This window comes from Chanodichthys erythropterus, chromosome 12 (genome assembly GCF_024489055.1).
Source record: "Chanodichthys erythropterus isolate Z2021 chromosome 12, ASM2448905v1, whole genome shotgun sequence".
Classification (NCBI taxonomy): Eukaryota; Metazoa; Chordata; class Actinopteri; order Cypriniformes; family Xenocyprididae; genus Chanodichthys; species Chanodichthys erythropterus.
Genome location: NC_090232.1, coordinates 16,082,770 through 16,102,274, shown reverse-complemented (window position 1 = coordinate 16,102,274; position 19,505 = coordinate 16,082,770). Strand labels below are relative to the sequence as shown.

Below are 19,505 nucleotides of genomic sequence, written 5' to 3'. Positions count from 1 at the left end.
GTTAGGTTGAGCCACAGGTGGCGCTCCAACACGACCAGGCTGGCCATGGAACGACCGATGGCCTGGGCCGTAGCCTTCGTAGCTCGCAGGGCAAGATCCGTGGCGCTGCGGAGATCTTTGAAGGCTGGCGCGTCGATTCCAGACTCATCCAGAGAGCGGAGGAGTTTGGCCTGGAATGCTTGAAATATGGCCATGGTGTGGAGCGCAGAGGCAGCTTGGCCCGCCGAGGTGTAAGCCCGTCCAGCCAGAGTAGAGGTGGTCCGACAGGGCTTGGAAGGAAGGGCCCTCTTCGTCTTCCAACCCACAGCCGCGGGAGGACAGAGGTGAGCAGCCACCGCTTCATCTAGGGGTGGCAAGCGCTCGTATCCCTTCTCCTCGGCGCCGTCGACGGCGGTGAGGGCGGAGCGGTGCGTAGTGTGAGGCGGGCAGAGTAAGGAGCGCGCCACGACTTCGTCAGCTCTTCGTGGACCTCAGGAAAGAAGGGCGCTGAACGCTGGCGAGGTGCTTGGCGGCGGCCTGGCAGAAACCATTCGTCCAGGCGGCTGCGAGACGGCTCCTCTGGAGGGGCCCACTCGAGGTCCAGCTCTTCAACGGCTCTAGACAGGATGCGGAAGAGCTCGGCATCCATGCCCTGGCCATGCTCGATGGGTTCCAAGGGAGGCGGTGGAGCGGGGTCTTCCGGCTCGCCAGCCCATCCTTCCGCTTCGGAAGCCGCAAGAGACATGGAGTCGTCTTGTTCGTCGTCTGTTCCCCCGAATGAGACGAGGTCACTCGCTTCTGCGGAGGGACGCTGCTCAGGGCGAGAGAACAGAACTGGAGAGAGTTCCCTGGGAGGAGAGGGCGAGGCACGCGGGGGCTGGGCCGGCGTGAGCTCGCTCAACTCCTGGCGCTGAGTCGCTCTACCCCGCTGTCTTTTTCCTCGCCGGACCGCGGGAGGAAGGAGACGGGAGGGCGCGAGCGGCGAGATCGCCCTCAGTGAAGAAGGCGACCCGCGAGCGCAGGGAAGCGAGACTCATACACTCGCAGTGCGGGCATGAGTCTCCAGCGAGCGCGCCGTCTGCGTGGGGCTTGCCCAGGCAAGCGACACACTCGCTGTGTCCATCGTCGTCGTGCAGGGGGCCCTGCAAGTACCACATGAGTGGCGGGGCATCGTGAGACGCCGCTGCCGTGAAAACGGCAATTGGGTGGCTCTTTTAGAGCGGCGAGGGCCGCGGAAGCTCTTAAAGCGGTGAAAACCGCTGGAAATCGCTCTTTTAGAGCGGCGTTTAAGCCGCGGATGAAGCTCTCAGGCGGCGCGCCGGATGGCGGCAGGGGACGCACAGGAAGCGGCCGGAAGCGGGAAGCGGGAGGCGGCGGCTCGGCGACGGCGCTAGAAGCTGCAGTCCGCGAGGGCGCCGGCGCTTTCTTCCACCGGCGAGTCCAGGCGAGTCCGCTGCGGGAGCCTCTTCAGACGGCGGCGAGAGCAGAAGGCGGCGAGCTTCTTCGGCTTCAGGCGGAGATCAGCGAAGAGAAGTAGATGTCGTCGCTGAAGGAGAAAACACTGAAATCCTATGGCGAAACGCCTGCTTATATAGCCCTATACCCCGCCCATTTCGGCGGGAATATTCGCGCGCTTTGTCGCCATAGGCCGCGCAGCTATGCCGCGCCGCCATTGGTTCAACAACTTGTCTATGAGTGAACCAATGACGGTGCAGTTACACTGCGTTATTGAAAAAGGCTTCAGCAGCGGGGAAAAAGGGAGACCTTTCCCCATACGCAGTACGAGTGAAGTATCGAAAGGGAACTGCAATTGCAGGTTTCGAACAGAGATGGCGACAAACAGGCAAAACAAACAGACTGCAGTTTTTATTTTCTCTGACGTTTTCTTAATAATTGTAACAAAACAGCAGTGCAAAAACGGGAAGACGTTAAAAACACGTTGCATTGCAATATATCAGCAAGTGTTAGCTAGAGAAGGACCCAAAAAACTAAGGCTAAAATACATAAAGCAGACGGCATAGCTCTCTCGCTCTCTTCTGATGAGGCGCTAAACTATTTGAGGAAATGACGTCACTTAGTTACTGTAACTATCGAGCCCACACGCTCATCTGTGCAGCGAGCTGAACAACCGAAAGTGTCTCTTTTAACTCTTATCTTCAACGTTTATCTTTCTGAACAACATTTGGAGATTTAAAGCGAAACAAAATGAAGTGCGTCAGCTCTGTGTTTTGGAGACTTTCCCTGACAGTGTCGCGGTCCCGCATGTTTTTGGTGTGAATGTCAAAAGGTAGGCACTGCTAGCTGCATTAGCTGTTTGCGTTGGCGTGCTCGAATCATGCATATGTACACAAGTTTTGTCTTGTTTCTAATAAAATAAAATAAAATATGCATATTAAACGTAGAGCACGCCAGTTTGTTGAACGTGATTTTCTGTGGCACTATTGCTAAGCCATTGTTGCTAAAGCATCGTTAAAGCTCTTGTCATAGAAACATGTCCCTTGTGTGTGAATTATGAGCACCTCTGCTTTAAGAGTGTTAATTGAGCTTTTTCCTGATACCTGAATAGCTTAGCAGGGTCTCAAGCGTATTCATGTTTTGATTAATGCCAGAAAACACTAGAAATACACCGATGATCGATTTTATATTGACACATGTCTACTCGGTTATTACTCCCATCAATATTGGTGTAATGAGTGTACTGAGAAATGCTAAAATCTTTCCATAATTCTTTTCGGAAGCATTTCACTTTGTAATCATTGACTTTGTCCGTTTTTATTATTATTTTTATATACACTCAAAAGATTTACTTAAAAAAATCAGTGTCAAGTGAGTTCCACGCAACTATGTTGAGTAATTTGTACAAATAACCAGGGGCGGATCTAGAAAATTATTTATAGGGTGGCAAAGGGGTGGCATGAGGTCTATGAGGGGTGGCAACACCAAAGCAAGCGCCCATGCATAGTTTTTGGAGATTTATGCCCTGACACACACAATTGTGTTCACAAACATTGTATTACCATAATAAATAACAAGATTTCAATATCCATCATTGCACCAAGTAAAGGCACTAGCCTATATGAAAAACATCAACAGATTTAAAATGAGTCTGACCTTGTATCGATAAAGGAGATGAGCAGTTTTATTAATATTACACAGGTTACTTCGACGGCATAAATCACATGTTTTAGTGCAAGTTAAAGAACAACAAAAACTTGTTTTTGCAAGCAATTTTTGAGTTTCTGTTATTAACAGGAATGTCTGTGTGTGTTCACCCAGAAAAGCCTATCAACCACATACTCTAGCAACACCCCAGCAATTGCAGCAAGAGCCTAGCAACCACCCAGAATCTCCTAGCAACCACCTAGCAACACTTTAGCAATCACCCAGAACATCTATATTCTGGCCTAACTGACCAAACTATTTATGATTTTAAACAAGACTTTAATTTGGCTTTATGACAAGCCAGCATAAATCTGTCTTTCAAACTTTTAATCTAGTTGAAATGAAACAATTCAACATTTTCTCACAACTATAAACACAATCTCAAAACTATGCACCAACTTGTACAAACCTCAAACTTCCAGGTCAAAATAAAATGTTTTAGTCAAAAACTTATTCTTGTCTGACAAAATAAAACTTTGGCCTCAGATGACACACAAAACTTAACTAATACACAGTCTACTGCACTGCCCAGTGAACACTAGTGAGATCAATTAATGTAACAGTGTAACAAAAACACCTCTTACTGGGATTCAGGAATTATTTTGCAGCTCACTGTCTACTACATTATACAAAAATAAATTTACAGATACAGTAAAATACAGCAATGACTTTTTTTCTTTCTTTTTTCATTTAACTATTGTAAAGTGATCTGGCAGTAGATATGTATGCACCACAATACAGTATACTGTCAATTACAGTAAAACTCAAATCAGCATCCTCTGCACATTTGGCCAAATTTTAGTACAGTATATAAGGTACTATAGCAGTCATTTCTCAGTTCTGCAAAAATACAGTATAACAAATGGCTACAGAGAAAGTTGACAATCACAAGTTTGAGGGTGTACAGCGTGCTACAGTTTACTGTACATAGTGACATTTACCTCATCTAAAGTAGCCTACTGGTACTTTGTAGGTTTTAAACCCCTGTAAATTATTCATTCAGCTCTCTCTCAGATTTTGACTGGTATGTGATCAGTTTTGCTACCTAATGTAGTCATTGTTAAACGTTTTGAGAAATGTGTCTTTGTTTTGAGAACTGAACGAATGGTTTGGGAAACTGGGCCAACTGAATCACTTATAATGTGTTAGCAATCGAGATACGCTAAAATACATTTAGATTCTTACCTAACTAGTTTCTGTGATCGAGGTCTTCTTGCTGATTTCATGTTACCGTTTCGTCGGATGGCAAAAAGACCTTTATCCTTGATGAAACTGGAGCGGGCGGTCGGTGAATCAGCTCGCAAAAAATTACGAAAATTCGAGGACTTCTGAGTTAGCCGAGAAGCAGTAATTTTCCGATTCACGAACAAATGGAAAACAATTCGTAAGTGAACTTGGCTGCGCTGTGTTTTTGACTCCCAAAGAACCGGTTCACAAGAGTCATTTGTTAATGAAGCGGACTACACTGGGCGCGCTGCGTGCGCGTGCAGCTTATTGAAAGACGTGTTTTCTTGCCATTATTTTGCAATACGCTGTCTTTTTTTATGTCATCACATTGAAGCGCCGCTGCTGAAAAGCAGTAGTATTTGAAACACTGCTAACATTTATATTTTATTCTCTGATAATTTTGGGGTGGCAGTGGCAGATGGGGTGGCAAAGCTTTTTCTTAGGGTGGCAGTTGCCACCCCGTGCCACCCCGGTAGATCCGCCCCTGCAAATAACAGTTTAATTGTATGAACAAAATCAATTCAAGTAAAGCTGACAATACTCATTTTCAGTTTACTGAATTCATACAACTACATTGTTATTTGTACAAATTACTCAATGTAGTTGCGTGGAACCCACTTGACACTTTTTTTTTTTCTTTTAAGTAAATCCAACAATTTACTCTTTTGAGTATAGATAGAACTTAGTTAAATTAAGTTCATGTAGTTACATGAATTAAGTAATGTGAACAAGGATGGTTTGAATGAATCTAACTATGAAAATTCATTTTTTTTTTTTAATGTAAGCATTCAAAATGATTGTATTAATTGTTGTTTAAGGATTTACTTAAATCATTAGACAGCAACAAATATTTCAACAAACCGAAACAAAACGATAGCCAAAAGCAGTCGGTTTTGCATTAATCAATATTTTAGCTGTCATTAAAAAAATAAATGGTGAACAGTGGTTCTCCACATTTTTGACTCCAAATTGTCCACTATTTGAAGGCCCTGTGACTTTTCCTGTTGTTCATGATTTCTTCGACAAGGATTAAGGGTAAGGTTTATTATTATTATTTTTTCTAAATTTCTACCCAATAAAATGTTTTACAATCTTGTCATAACTAGAAAAATGTATGAAATAATTCTATCGAATTTATATAATTTTTTTCTACGAAGTAGAAGGCCTTCTACCTTTCAGCAAAAGCTGTTGAGGGGTGCATTAAAATAGAAAAACTGGAATGATTAATGATTGTTCTTTCTTATTTTAAATCATTTTAAGTTACCTTATGTCGCTCTTGTTAGTTTGCTTAGGCCCCGTAGTGGGCCCCATTCCCCTGGTTTGAGAACCACTGCTCAAGAAAACATCGAAATAGTTCAGACAATTCATTTTTCCACATGTTATAACAGTTGCTCATAATAAGTTTTTGAACCACAGCTTCTTTTTCCTTTTTCTTTCAGGTTCCATTGAATGAGGGCCCATTTGGAAGACACAATACAGAAATGTACAGCCCTAAAGAGCTAGAGGGAGAAGTTGACCACTCATTCTTTGACAGTGACAATGAAGCTAATGGACCTTATGGTTCTGAGGATGGGCCGCTCAATAAACAGAAGGCCTCAGAACGACATGATGAGAGAACAGGAAAAGAGACCCATGTTTCAATAGATCAGATAGGGAGTGAAGTTAAAAGTGGGAGAAACACTAAAGTTAAAGCCAGACTGGAGGATGGTTCAAACCAGCAGGGCAGACAGGGACGGAGTGAAGAGACAGAATATGAAAGAGAGCGACAAAGTAGTGATGTACTTTTCAAAGGCTCCTCAACACTCCCAAGTGCCACAAGCTCTGAGACTATGAGCAACAGCCAATCAGAAGAAGGATCTAGTGTGCATTCGTACTCATCTGATGAGGAAAGAGAGCTGGATGAGAAGCATGCTGCTTTTAAACCCAGGAAAACCAATGGTAATGTTAACAGTGATGATGATGGATACCATCGTAGTAACGATGAAAGTGAGGACGATGTGAGATCAACAAAACATAAGAGATTGTCCCATGGAACACCAAAAAAATCTGCTGGTAAATTCCACAAGCTCAGCCGCAGCCGCTCGTCATCATTTGATCCCGAGTCCTCCAACAGTAGTGAAGAGAAAGGCTCAATTCGCTCACAGAAACATCAGCGGGTAGGTTCGGCTAACCAGAAAGAGCGACAAAAAGAAGTGGCAGAATCTGAAGACACAGTCACTGATGTTACACCTCTCTCGACACCAAATGTTAGTCCTTACCAGTCCATTGATGTGGTTCTGCCCTCTGAACCCTTGGCAGCAGATGTTCAACAGCAAAAGCCCAGTGTTGCAGATGAGACGGTTGTGAATGATGTTTCGGACGGTCAGAGCAGTATAAGTTCTGAAGGAGAGAATGGATCAGGTTTGTGCAATTAATTGAGATGGTTTATTGTTGTTGTTATTGTTGTGGCTGTTTCTTAAGAATCTCTGTCTCTCTCCCTTGCAGTGTTTTTAAAAGTAGAGAAACAGTTAGACAGAGTACTTGTGGTCTCCAGCCCTGGCAGTGTTGGCAGCAGCCGTAAGAACTATTCCTTCTCAAATGAAGAGGTACGGGAGATCGACCTGGAGAATCAGCGGCTATTACGTCAACTATCCCATTCCACGGCACGTTCGCGTGCCGGCAGTTCCGCCTGCTCCAAAGCCAGCAGTCGCAGGAGCAGTACACCAACTATACGCCTTTATCACAGCGCCCTCAACAGACAAAGAGAGCAAGAGCGAATCCAGAAGGAAAACCTGGTCAGTTCAGATTCTTAAAGTGTTAGTTCACCCAAAAATGAAAAGTCTGTCATTACTTACTCACCCTACACCCGTAAGACCTTCGTTAATCTTCGGAACACAAATTAAGATATTTTTGATGAAACCTGAGCAGTATATGACCATATGTCCATAGATGGCAATATAATCAACACTTTCAAGGTCCAGTAATGTACTAAAGAATTTGTTAAAATAGTCGACGTGACTGCAGTGGTTCAACCTTAATGTTATGAAGTGATGAGAATACAAAGACAAAACAAAAATAATGTTTTACATTCAGCGCTTCCCGGTTCTACGTCAGAACACCGCATATGAGGAGTCATCAAAAATATCTTCATTTTTGAAGATGAACGAAGGTCTTACAGGTGTGGAGCGCCATGAGGGTGAGTAATTATTGACAGAATTTTCATTTTTTGGGTTAACTAACCCTTTAACTAGAAAATCGTATCTCTCCCTCCACTAGAGGGAGTTATTCCCTATCTTTTTAGTTATATGCAGGGAACTCCTCTTCAACATTAGATTAGATTTGAATTTTAATCACAATGAGAGCAACTCCTTTTATTAGAGAGAAGCTTTAATTATTTGTTGGCCTCAGTCAAGGTAGAGATTGTGTTTAAGTGTACTCATGATGTACACTACCGTTGAATAGTTTGGGGTCAGTAAAAAAAATTTTTTAAAGAAAACAATTTTTTATTCAGCAAGGATGCATTTAATTGATCAGAAGTGACAGTAAATATTCCATTTTACAATAAAGTCTATTTCAAATAAATGCTGTTCTTTTGAACTTTGTATTCATCAACTAATGTTGTATCATAGTTTCCACAAAAACATAAATAAGCACAACTGTTTTCAACATTGATGATGATAATTAATGTTTCTAGACTGCAAAATCAGTATATTAGAATGATTTCTTAGGGATTATGTGACACTCAAGACTTGAGTAATGATGCTGAAAATTCAGCTTTGCCATCACAGGAATAAATTAAATTTTAAAATAGAAAGTAGTTATTTGGAATTGTAATAATATTTCACAATATTACTCTTTTTGTTGTATTTTTGATCAAATTAATGCATCCTTGGTGAGCATAAGAGACTTCTTTCAAAAACATAAGAAATCTTACTAACCCCAGGCTTTTTGAACAATGTATTTTTCTGTTCTGTCATTTACAGTGCTCTTCTACTTACACATCCAAGTATGTATCACCAAATGTTCTTTGGGGATTTTATTAATTATTGTAATGATGTTCTGTAAGAGTGTTTATTTTAGCATTCTGTGAAGTGTGCGTGGGGTGGGGGGTGCTGTCAGCCACAGCCAGTGAAAGCAGAGAGACAGTTACCACCTGTCTCAGACGAGAAGAGACAGGTGGAAGCAGTTTTGTGCACATGCTGGTCTTGACATTATACTGAATTCACCCCCGTACTTTCCTCATCCAAGCTTCAGTGAGTGAGAGAGAGAGAGAGAGAGAGAGAGTATTATGCAACACTTTTTTTTTTCATTGGAATAAAATATAATACAAAGGGATACTGCAATTCACCCGAAAATAATTTTTTTTCCATCATTTACCCACTTTTCAAAACCTATATGATTTTCTTCTGATATTGTTTTTTAGCTTTGTATTGTTTACTGATAATCTTTCCATCCGCTGTAGCTCATAAATTTCATTTGTTTGAGAGTGAGTCAGTGATGAGGATCTGTCTGGCTCTGTGCTTTTGGAAGCGACATAATGTTTGTGTTTGGTACTCTCTCAACCTTGCTTATTTTCTGTTACACATGCATAGTCTCTCTCTCTTTTGGTCATCCTCACAGAGCCTTACAATATCAGATCCTCCTGTCAGTTTTTATTGAAGAAAACTGAAAATAAAATTATCCTTAATCAGTGGAAGCAGGGACTATGAGCTGTGTCTCAGACTGCATGTTCCTCCAGGTCTTGTTAGCGTTTTACTGCCTAGCAACTAATGCTGGAACACAGTTACAAGAGTACAAGACAGTCACTCTCTTTCTTTAAGAGCACTGAGCGAGCTGTCCTCTATCTTCACCTTTACTCTATTTCCAGTCCCTGCTCTTTTCATGGGTTTTGCTTACTGAGTGGTTTCCAAAGGGGTGTTTGTACCGACATACGGAGGCATGACAGCCTGTGACATTCTGATCCTCGTGCACAGGTTATTTTTATTCTCAATGGTTCACTGTGGCTTTTCAGAGTTCATAGTTGTAGTCTACTCTCTTGTTCATCTTGTTTGAGGCCAGTTAACGTGAGTTCATCGATGTCTGAAAGCTTTTAGCTTTATGGTGAATCACAAAATCTGTCACGTGTCATTTTTTTCCCTAAATACAAAGAAAAAAGAAATATGTTTTGCTAAAATAAAGTCTTTTTTGTGAAGACTGCATAACACAGGGTTAAATAGAAGGTATCCTTAACCAGTTCAGTCACAAATAATTTGAATAAAACAACTAATTTGTTGCCTGCAAAATATTTACTATTGCGGAGGGGTGATTCTTTTGGACTGAGGATAATTTATTGTATTTGTAAATATTTGTGCTTTCAGGCATTTCTGAAGCGTCTAGAATCTGTGAAGCCCACTCCTGGCATGACCCGAGATGAGCAGCTAGCTGATTATCAGCGCCAGAGCCGATACCTGGGAACACGCGTTACAGCTCTTCCGCCAGTCAAACTCAAATCCAACAAGACATCTGGTACATGCACACACACAACACAAACTTAAGCCAAAGTTTGCATGAGGCACTTTGAATGAAGACATGTTCAGTTGTCTGCATGTCATCACTATTACATCAGCCCATATTCAGCTATGTGTTGCAGATTCCAGAAATAATAAACTAATGAGTTGGGCTATAGATTATATAATATATAGTTCTGTTTTTTTTTTAAATTATGCATTCAGTTAGCATCCAACTCCTCTGAAAAAAAAAAAAATTAATTGTTTTTTAAATTGTTTTAAATTAAAGTGGTTCGCTTGTATGAGATGTTTTGTACTAAAATCTAAAGTCCCATCTGATTTTTTTTATTTTTTATTATTATTATTAAAGGTAGGGTAGGCAATTTCAGAGAGGCTAGCAATAGCAAGCTAGCTTTGAAAGCATTAGATCCCACCCTCCCTTCAGAGTGTCTCCAATGCCACGCCTCCTTCAAAACATGAACGCGCATAGCCAGAGCAGAGTCTGCAAAGCATCACGAGAGACGGTGTTAAATTACATCTTGTTGCAAAGCACATAACATTACAGTAATAATGAACAAAAACAATTTACATTATGGTTACAGCATGGCGTGAAAGCAGCATAAGCTCGTTTTTTTGGTTCAGGAGGAGCTGTGGAAGGCGGCTGCTGTTTGTTTGTGGAGCTCAGTGACTGTCTCTACAACTCTGCATAGACTTACGGAACGCGCTGATGACATGTGATGTCTGTGCGAGCAGGGTGCCGAATGCAGTGATTGGACTAACATTTTCCACAAAAGATATATGCACATTTTTAATATTTAGGCTTCTATTATTGATTGCTATCAGGATGTGAAGAGAGTTTCAGCCAGAATAACAAAAAGTGATTATGAAAAAAAAAATTGCCTACCCTACCTTTAAATGTTAGGTAGGACTTTTACTATTATTTACAGTGCTCAGTGTAAATGAGTACAGCCCCTTTGAAAAGTAACATTTTAAACAATATCTCAATAAACACAAAAACAATTTCCAAAATGTTGAAAAGACTAAGTTTTATATAACATCTATTTAACTTATAAAATTAAAGTAAAGTTAATAATATAACTTGGAGAACTAGATTTTCAGTTTTACTCAAATGAGGGTGATGCAAAAATGAATACACCCCAATGAAAGTCTCTGAAGCAAAGCTAAATTTTAGACTACAAATGTCTAATTTAACAAGAATTCAACCACAGGTGAGTCTAATTATTCATTACACAGGTGTCCAGCAGACAGTTGACTATTAAAGGGTGTTAAAACCTCTTCCCATTTCATGCTGTCAGCAATGGCACCACATGGAAGAGAAATGACCTGAGAAAGAAAATAATTTCTTTACTCCAGAAAGTTGAAGGCTACAAGAAGATCAGCAAAGCCTTACTTATCAGTCAGAATACTGTAGCAAAAGTGGTACAAAAATGTAAAAAAGATGGAACTGCAACCATCTCACAGAGGCGTCCAGGTCTTCCACGGAAGTTAACACCTCGACAGGAGTGTCTTCTGATGAGAAGGGTTGAAAAGAATCAGCATGCAAGTTCACTGCAGTTATCTAAAGAAGTAGAAAGCCAAACTGGGGTGACTATTTCCCATGACACAATACGGCGTACACTGCAGAGGAATGGCATGCATGGGTGCCGTCCACGAAAGAAGCCTTTCCTAAAGCCCAGGCACAAAAAAGCCCGCCATGAGTTTGCCAGGGCTCATGCTGACAAAGATGTAGACTACTGGGACTCTATACTCTGGAGTGATGAGACCAAGATAAAAGTTTTTGGAACTGATAGCTTCAAAACTGTGTTGTGTTGCAAAGGTGAGGAATACAAAGACAAATGCATGGTGCCTACAGGGAAACGTAGTGTCAGTGTCCTTATGTGGGGCTGCATGAGTGCAGCTGGTGTCGGGGAGCTGCATTTCATTGATGGCATCATGAATTCACAGATGCACTGCTCTAGAGAAGATGCTACCATTACTCTACCATCACATGCACTTTTCCAACATGACAATGATCCTAAACACACATCTAAGGCCACTTGGATTTCTGAAGAAGAACAGGGTGAAAGTGATTCATTGTCTCCTGATCTGAACCCAATCGAACACCTATGGGGAGTTCTGAAGAGACAAGTTAAGCATCACTCTCCATCCAGCATCCAGTCTCTAAAAAGGTCATTCTTGAAAAATGGAAAAAGATAGATGTTGCAAAATGGCGCCAACTTGTTCATTCCATGCCTAGAAGACTTGGTGCTGTCATTAAAAATCATGGAGGCCATACAAAGTACTACATGTAGTAGTTTTGTTGTGGGGTGTACTCATTTTTGCATCACACTAATTTGAGTAAAACTGAAAAATGTGTAACCCAAGTTATATTATTAACCTTACTTTCATGTATTTTGGAAATTGTTTTTGTGTTCATTGTTTAAAATGTTACTTTTCAATGGGGGAGTACTCATTTACACTGAGCACTGTACTAATAAACAAGAGTTTAGCCACTGAATTTGAACACAGACAACTGTTGTAATGTTGATTAGCTAAATGCATTTACTGCATGCATACATTTATTGCTGTTAAAAATATTGAATATTCTTAATGTCAAATGAACCTACCAATAATGCAACTCCTGTCTTTCCATGAACACAGGGAGGACTTCTAGATCTGGCAGTAGTCCTCACAAAGCTAGACCGGAAACTGCTAAACTCAGCAGAGTAAAACCACGGCCTGCATGGTCCTGATCCCCAAAATGTTCCTTCTCTTTCTCTGCTCCTGACACTTTCACGTATATATTCTGCTCTGAATGTAAGTAGAAAATATGACTGCAGGTCACAACATGAAACTTTCTGGACAAACTGCTTGAGCTCTAATCTACACAGCTAAATGTTTGACGTTAATTACTTGAAAATGTGTGGCTTATATACATTTTAGATATTGTTGTAAACTAAATAAATTCAATCAAAATTGTTTGGGGACCATAAAGAGTGACATTCCATTTTCTGAGATATTCAAAAGTAAACCAGTGCCTATATTTGACATACAACAAAAAGAACTTGTATATGTTTAAGCTTTGTATAATTTTAAAGTCACTGTTTCTGTGATCAGAATAATTAATTACATGACAGGTCTGTTGGAAACTAAATTTTATGTGAAATAAATGCTTTATCAGTTATGGTGACATCCAGTGTTGTTACATTATTTGGAAAGCAAAAGTGGTTTGTTTACTGACTCGGCTGTATGACACTTGAATACCTGGCATGTTGATGTGAGGTGCCACACATGCTCAGACAGTGTTCCATCAGTTACAATCAGTGTAACAATGCCAGTTATTCACCTGTCACTCTTAAATTGTTTTTGAAAAGGCTGACTGACACTTGTTGACACATAGCTGACTAACAAGGCTATTATGCAAACACAGAGCCTGACAAGGTAGTCATTGTTGCAGAAGACACTTATGTCGTTTGACTCGCATTACTGTAACTAGTTACTGTTACTAGCCTTTACTGGGCTATTACTATTAGACTAGTATAAAAACAAATACTACATTATATACAGTACAGTCCAAAAGTTTGGAACCACTAAGATTTTTAATGTTTTTAAAAGAAGTTTCATCTGCTCACCAAGGCTACATTTATTTAATAAAAAATACAGTAAAAACAGTAATATTGTGAAATATTAATGTTTTCTGTTTGAATATATTTCACAAAGTAATTTATTCCTGTGATGGCAAAGCTGAATTTTCAGCATCATTACTCCAGTCTTCAGTGTCACATGATCCTTCAGAAATCATTCTAATATGCTGATCTGCTGCTCAAGAAACATTTAATGTGTACAATTGTACAAAATATTTGTGTACAATATTTTTTTTCAGGATTATTTGGTGAATAGAAAGTTCAAAAGAACAGTGTTTATCTGAAATCTAATCTTTTGTAACATTATAAATGTCTTTACTGCCAGTTTTGATTGATTTAATGCATCCTTGCTGAATAAAAGTATTCATTTCTTTAATTTATTTTCAAAAAAATTAAAATTCTTACTGACCCCAAACTTTTGAACGGTAGTGTATAATGCTACAGAAGCTTTGTATTTCAGATAAATGCTGTTCTTTTGAACTTTCTATTCATCAAGGAATCCTGAAAAAAAAAAAAAAGTACACAACTGTTTTCAACATTGAAAATAATCATAAATGTTTATTGAGCAGCAAATCATCATATTAGAATGATTTCTGAAGGATCATGTGACACTGAAGACTGGAGTAATGATACTGAAAATTCAGCTTTGCATCACAGGAATAAATTACTTTGTCAAATATATTTAAATAGTACACAGTTATTTTAAATTGTAATAATATTTCACAATATTACTGTTTTTTACTGTATTTTTAATTAAATAAATGTAGCCTTGGTGAGCAGACGAAACTTCTTTTAAAAACATTAAAAATCTTAGTGGTTCCAAACTTTTAGACTGTACTGTATTTCTTTACAGATCAGTAGTTAATGTGCATTCAACATCAAGTAATGCTTTTATTTACTTTTTAAGATGTTTATAATTTATAATCTTATATTATCCTTATAATTTGTAATACAATTTTATAATTGTTTGTAGTATAATATTATATTATGAAATTGTAATATTTATATATACTGTTGAAAAGAAAGGTTTTATGTCTTTTTGCTCACCAAGGCTGCTTATATTTTCTGTTTTAATATATTTTAAAATGTAAATTATTTCTGTGATAGCAAAGCTGCTTTTTCAGCAGTCTTCAGTGTCACATGATCCTTCAGAAATCATTTTAATATGCTGATTTGGTCCTCAAGAAGCATTTCTTCTTATTTATTTATTTATTTATTTTTCAGGATTCTTTCATAAATAGAATGCAATCTTGTAACATTTTAAATGTATTTAATGTCACTTTTGACCAATTTAATGCATCCTTGCTGAATAAAAGAACTGATTTATTTTAAAAAAAAAAAATCTTAAAAATGTCTTACTGACCCCAAACACTGTATATTATGTATTTGATATAATATGAGAATAATTAAATTTCAACAGATTTCTTCATTAATTCTGTTCATTTAAATGTTTGTGAAAGCATTTGAACTATGACGCCAATATGAGTCCATTAGCGTTACTGAGCTGTAACAAAACTTTCAACTTTTTTTTTTTTTTAATTGTGATCAAATCTGTCAGGGAGAAATGTTATAATATCAAAGAATGAAACCACAACAGAAACAAACAAGTTGTATTTTCAGCTTTATTCTTATTAAAAGAACACATAAGGTGGAATAAACCACAAGAACAGTCAGCTTTCCAGTGTACAGCCACTTGCTTCAGTCTGGGAGTGTTCAGCTAGCTACAGAAGAGAAGAGCCACTGTAGAACATGTAGACTCTGAGTTATGACGGATTGATTCAAATAAATAAATGAGAAAAAAAAAAGAAAAAAAAAAACCTTCAATCTGCTCAGACTGAAAGTCATCTAAAACTGAGGGGCAGTAGGCAGAGTTAAATATATTTACAAGTGTTGGAGTGGAGGGTGCAGTGGCCACCTACGATCACATGATCACAATCCACCCCTGGGCCAGCTTGACTAAGTACACTTCCCCTACTTCGCCCTGGTTGTTAACACTCTACACAATTAAGACATACACAGTGCTCAGGGGTTCCTTTGCTGGAATCGACATGATGAATGGAGAATGTTTATGTGTACTTCTTGATCTCATCATACAGAACCAGCACAAATGCGCCGCCCATGCCTCTGAGCACATTGGACCAGGCACCCTTGAAGAAAGCTCTGGGACCCTCATCCTTAGTGATCTTTTTCCAACAGTCGATTGTGCCCTTGTACATAATGTCAGCTTTTAAAAAGAAAAATATGCGTTAGACTGATCATCGAGCTGTTTTTAGAATCAAACATAAAATCCATAAAACATTGGTTTGTGCCAGAATTGCACGATCCTTTGGCTTACCTCCTTTGCGTCCTGACTGCATCATCATACGACGTCTGACGGTGTCGAAGGGATATGAAATGATACCTGCGGCAGCTGTGACAGTCTGGGCAATCATCCAGCTGATGACAATGTGCGTGTTCTTGGGGTCTGGCAGCATACCTAAGTGATAGAGTTCGGCAATGTCACTGAGTTGTATTTAACAAGCAATTAATTTTATCCATGTCAGATGTTCCCCAATAGTCGCTTACCTTTAGCTGTATCATAGACACCAAAGTAAGCAGCTCTGTAGATAATAATGCCCTGGACAGACACATTGAAGCCAAGATAGAGACCCTTTAAACCATCAGACTTGAAGATCTTGGCAATGCAGTTCCCAAGACCAGTGAACTCTCTCTCTGCTGTGCCTTTGCCGATATCAGCAGCAAGCCTTGTTCTGGCGAAATCAAGAGGGTAGACAAAGCACAAAGAGGTGGCACCGGCGGCACCGCCAGAGGCCAGATTACCAGCGAACCAACGCCAGAACTGGGTCTTCTGGTCCACTCCTCCAAGGAAGATCTTCTTGTACTTGTCCTTAAAGGCAAAGTTGAGGGCTTGTGTGGGGAAGTATCTGATGACGTTGGCGAGATTGCCTCTCCAGAAGGACAGGAATCCCTGCTCTTTGGGAATTCTCACTACACAGTCGACAATGCCTTTGTACTGTGTCTCGACTGTGATCTGTTTGCTGGCATGCTGGACCTGTGAAGCAGCACAGTTTCAGTTGGTAAGTGGAAGAAGGCACACTTGATATCACTGTGGTCACATGTGAATTATGGGATATAGATTTCTGAGCTGTGATTTCATTTATTTCCGTGTTAGTGTTGCATGATCGTCCTGTGTAAGTGAGCCACAAAACTTCACAGTGGGATTTTTACACTTAGAGTTCAGTCTGTAGACGTGCACGAGCCGCACTTGGCGTCACACACCCCACTTGCGCGCGGGGTTTAAGTATTGGGTTGCAGCTTCCAGACTATTTTTAACTTTAAACTTACACCAAATATCGCTGCTCTTCGTAGACACGATCTTAACACACATGATTGGCCTTTATGAACACTGACGGAAAGAGTGACGGAAGTCTTCAAGGTCAAATATTTAAATGTATTTATTTATTTATTTATTTATTTATTTTTACTTTTTTTGTTGTTGAGAAAAGCACTACTTAAATGAGCAAACAACATTAATTAAACTTACTCTTTGCTGAAATTACACTTTTTTCTGTCAGTTCTAGTAACGCTTTATAAAGCAGCACCATGGACAGCGCCATCGTTTGTATAGGCCTTTGTATTATCCGCAAAACTCTCCTGTTTAGTCTATTATGTTTGATTAATTGATTCAAATTTTACCTAAACATTTTTAAGCTAAACTAACTTTCCATGCAAGTTCAGTGCACCCTCTTTTAAATATATGCAGTTGTGACTTGCATGCAACTTTTTTCAAGCTATTTACGAGGATATTCGCTAAAATCGGGAGATTATTTATTCTGATTTTAAAACGTACCTGCAGTAACAGTTTGACTCTTTCAATGGGGGCCACAGCTGTCTTGGAGATGGCAGCGGCCACACCACCGGCCAAGAAATCCTTCAAGAAGCTAACTACTGCGTCAGACATGATGTCCTATCTCCTGGAAGACAATCTCACCACCAAAGGACCCTATTAGAACCCCTGCGACGCCCCTTCAAATGGACGAGTGCTCGTGTTTGCTCTCAATATATCCAGACTCATTATCGCGAGAGGAGCAGATGATGGATCCACGAGGGACCAAACAGAAACTCAGAGCTGAATAAATATCCCGGGTCAGAGGCCATTAGTCTTGCGCAAGTTCATTAATGTCCTGGGTCATGGAATTGGGGACGTTTAAAGGACAAATTTAAGTTCTCACATAGCATACATAGGCTATCTATTACCAAAATAACTGTCGGATTTATATTTTCTTTTTACCGCTGGAAAAGGGTTATCTATAATTTCTAATATATTATTGAGAAACCATTTTACCACATGAACTTTGTCAACCTTGCATTGTTTTACAAGAATATTACTGCATATGAAATAAAGTAAATCGTAAATGCTATTTTGTTTACTAAATTATGTAGGTCTATTCTAAATTCAGTTTATTCTTCCAGGATAAAGTTGATCAGTATTTGTAAATGTCATAGGTCAATGTAAATCCAGTCAACATCTGCAATATTTTAATGTATTTTTGTTCTATGTATTCAGTTAATGTTTTCTATATTAATGTTTACTTTAAGTTTTGTGTTAAATATCATTTGAATTTTCATTGTGATATTTCAAATTCTGTGTATTGTTTCTACACTGTAAAAAAAATATGATCAATAAATTATGACATGTTTTTAAATTGCTTGAACTCGTTAAAATAAGTTAAGCAATTTTCAACATTTTTAAATAAGTTACACAAGATTCAACTCATTTTTTTTAAGTCAGTTTAATGTAATTTGAGTTAAACTGACTTAAACATCCAAGTTGATTACTTAGGAATTTAAGGCAGCAACTTTTTTTATTTTAAGTGTACATAAAGTAGGTTATTTGATTAGAATCAGGGTCGTAAAGGTCAGTAGCCCTAAAATGCAAGATACACTGTAACATTAAGGTGAAAACTGCAAAATTACAGTTCTTGGTAGATTCGCGATGGAACACAAATAAAAGCTTAAACTCCCCCCAAAGAGTGTTTGATTCCACAACCATGGTAAATGCTAATTCATTTCAATGTGATAATCTTAGGCTTCTGAATAATGTTAGGCATTGCATTTCACTCAAATTTATTGGCAACAATTAGGGAGTATTGCATTTGTTTGCCTCCTGAAAACTGATCAAGAAACAAGGCTACTTGAAGAACTAGCTATATCTTATGTTGCTGATCTCACCCTATATAGTCTACAATAAGTTTCACTTTGAAGTTCCCAGTGACCTGCACTCGCAACTATCACGTGACAGACTGTCCCAAAATGCACAGGACGTTTTCTGCAGCTGTTTAATGCTACACTGATTTATTGCATAGTGAAAATAAGCTTAATTTTTCTAAATTTATTGTTGGAACAATGCTGAAATACTTAAAATTGCTGCCTATACCCAACAAATATAGGCTACAACTTCAAAGTTTGCATGGTTGGCTATGTGTGGTTACAGCACATTCTGATTGCAGTTTTAGATATTTGAAACCACTACCCCATGTTTTTTCTCCCCCTCAGTCTGTTAGTTAGGTCTGTTGCCTGGCCTACAGCCGTATTCTTCTTGAATGGTTTTGAATGTTACTAAAACAATGTGGGAGACTCTTCTTTGCAACACACAATGAGAATTTGATTGGTTGCCAGAACTGTAATTAATGACACATCAGCTCAAATGTCCTCAGTCACAGGACCAAAATTATTTTATTCACTTTCTTTTATTTTTATTCACTCTCTCTCCTTTGAAACTGGAATATTAAGCCCAGAATTAATAAACATGCCAAACAGAGATCACCGAGAGTTTGTTTCTATTATGTTTGCATTTTATTTTGTTAAATTACTACTAAGTATGTGGTGGGTTTACTTGAAAAGCGCAAAAAAAAAAAAAAAAAAAAATGTAACGAATTCTTATTATTAGCATATTATTGCTTTAGGTTGGAGTCGAAACGGACCGGAAGTTAAATCTGTCAAAACCTTTCTTTGGAAATGATTAGGC

The 19,505-nt window shown here is 39.2% G+C and overlaps 2 protein-coding genes across 3 annotated transcripts; one reads left to right on the top strand and one right to left on the bottom strand.

Moving 5' to 3' along the window:
- The first annotated feature begins 2,069 nt into the window (after positions 1 to 2,069).
- On the top strand, positions 2,070 to 13,413 carry cfap97 (cilia and flagella associated protein 97). Of its 2 annotated transcripts, XM_067403992.1 has the most exons (6): positions 2,070 to 2,266; positions 5,355 to 5,403; positions 5,808 to 6,768; positions 6,853 to 7,142; positions 9,705 to 9,852; positions 12,495 to 13,413. In XM_067403992.1, exons 3-6 carry the CDS (start codon positions 5,850 to 5,852, stop codon positions 12,584 to 12,586), a joined length of 1,449 nt encoding a protein of 482 aa, XP_067260093.1. In that variant the 5' UTR covers positions 2,070 to 2,266; positions 5,355 to 5,403; positions 5,808 to 5,849; the 3' UTR covers positions 12,587 to 13,413. The 2 variants fall into 2 exon arrangements, with proteins under 2 accessions (XP_067260093.1, XP_067260092.1); XM_067403991.1 differs by lacking the exon at positions 5,355 to 5,403.
- A 1,678-nt stretch (positions 13,414 to 15,091) lies between these two features.
- slc25a4 (solute carrier family 25 member 4) lies at positions 15,092 to 17,524 on the bottom strand. The gene is made up of 4 exons (XM_067403241.1): positions 17,328 to 17,524; positions 16,043 to 16,529; positions 15,813 to 15,953; positions 15,092 to 15,701 (listed from the first exon to the last, which is right to left on the bottom strand). The coding sequence occupies exons 1-4, from the start codon at positions 17,436 to 17,438 to the stop codon at positions 15,544 to 15,546; spliced, it is 897 nt and encodes a 298-aa protein (XP_067259342.1). The 5' UTR covers positions 17,439 to 17,524; the 3' UTR covers positions 15,092 to 15,543.
- Positions 17,525 to 19,505: the final 1,981 nt, after the last annotated feature.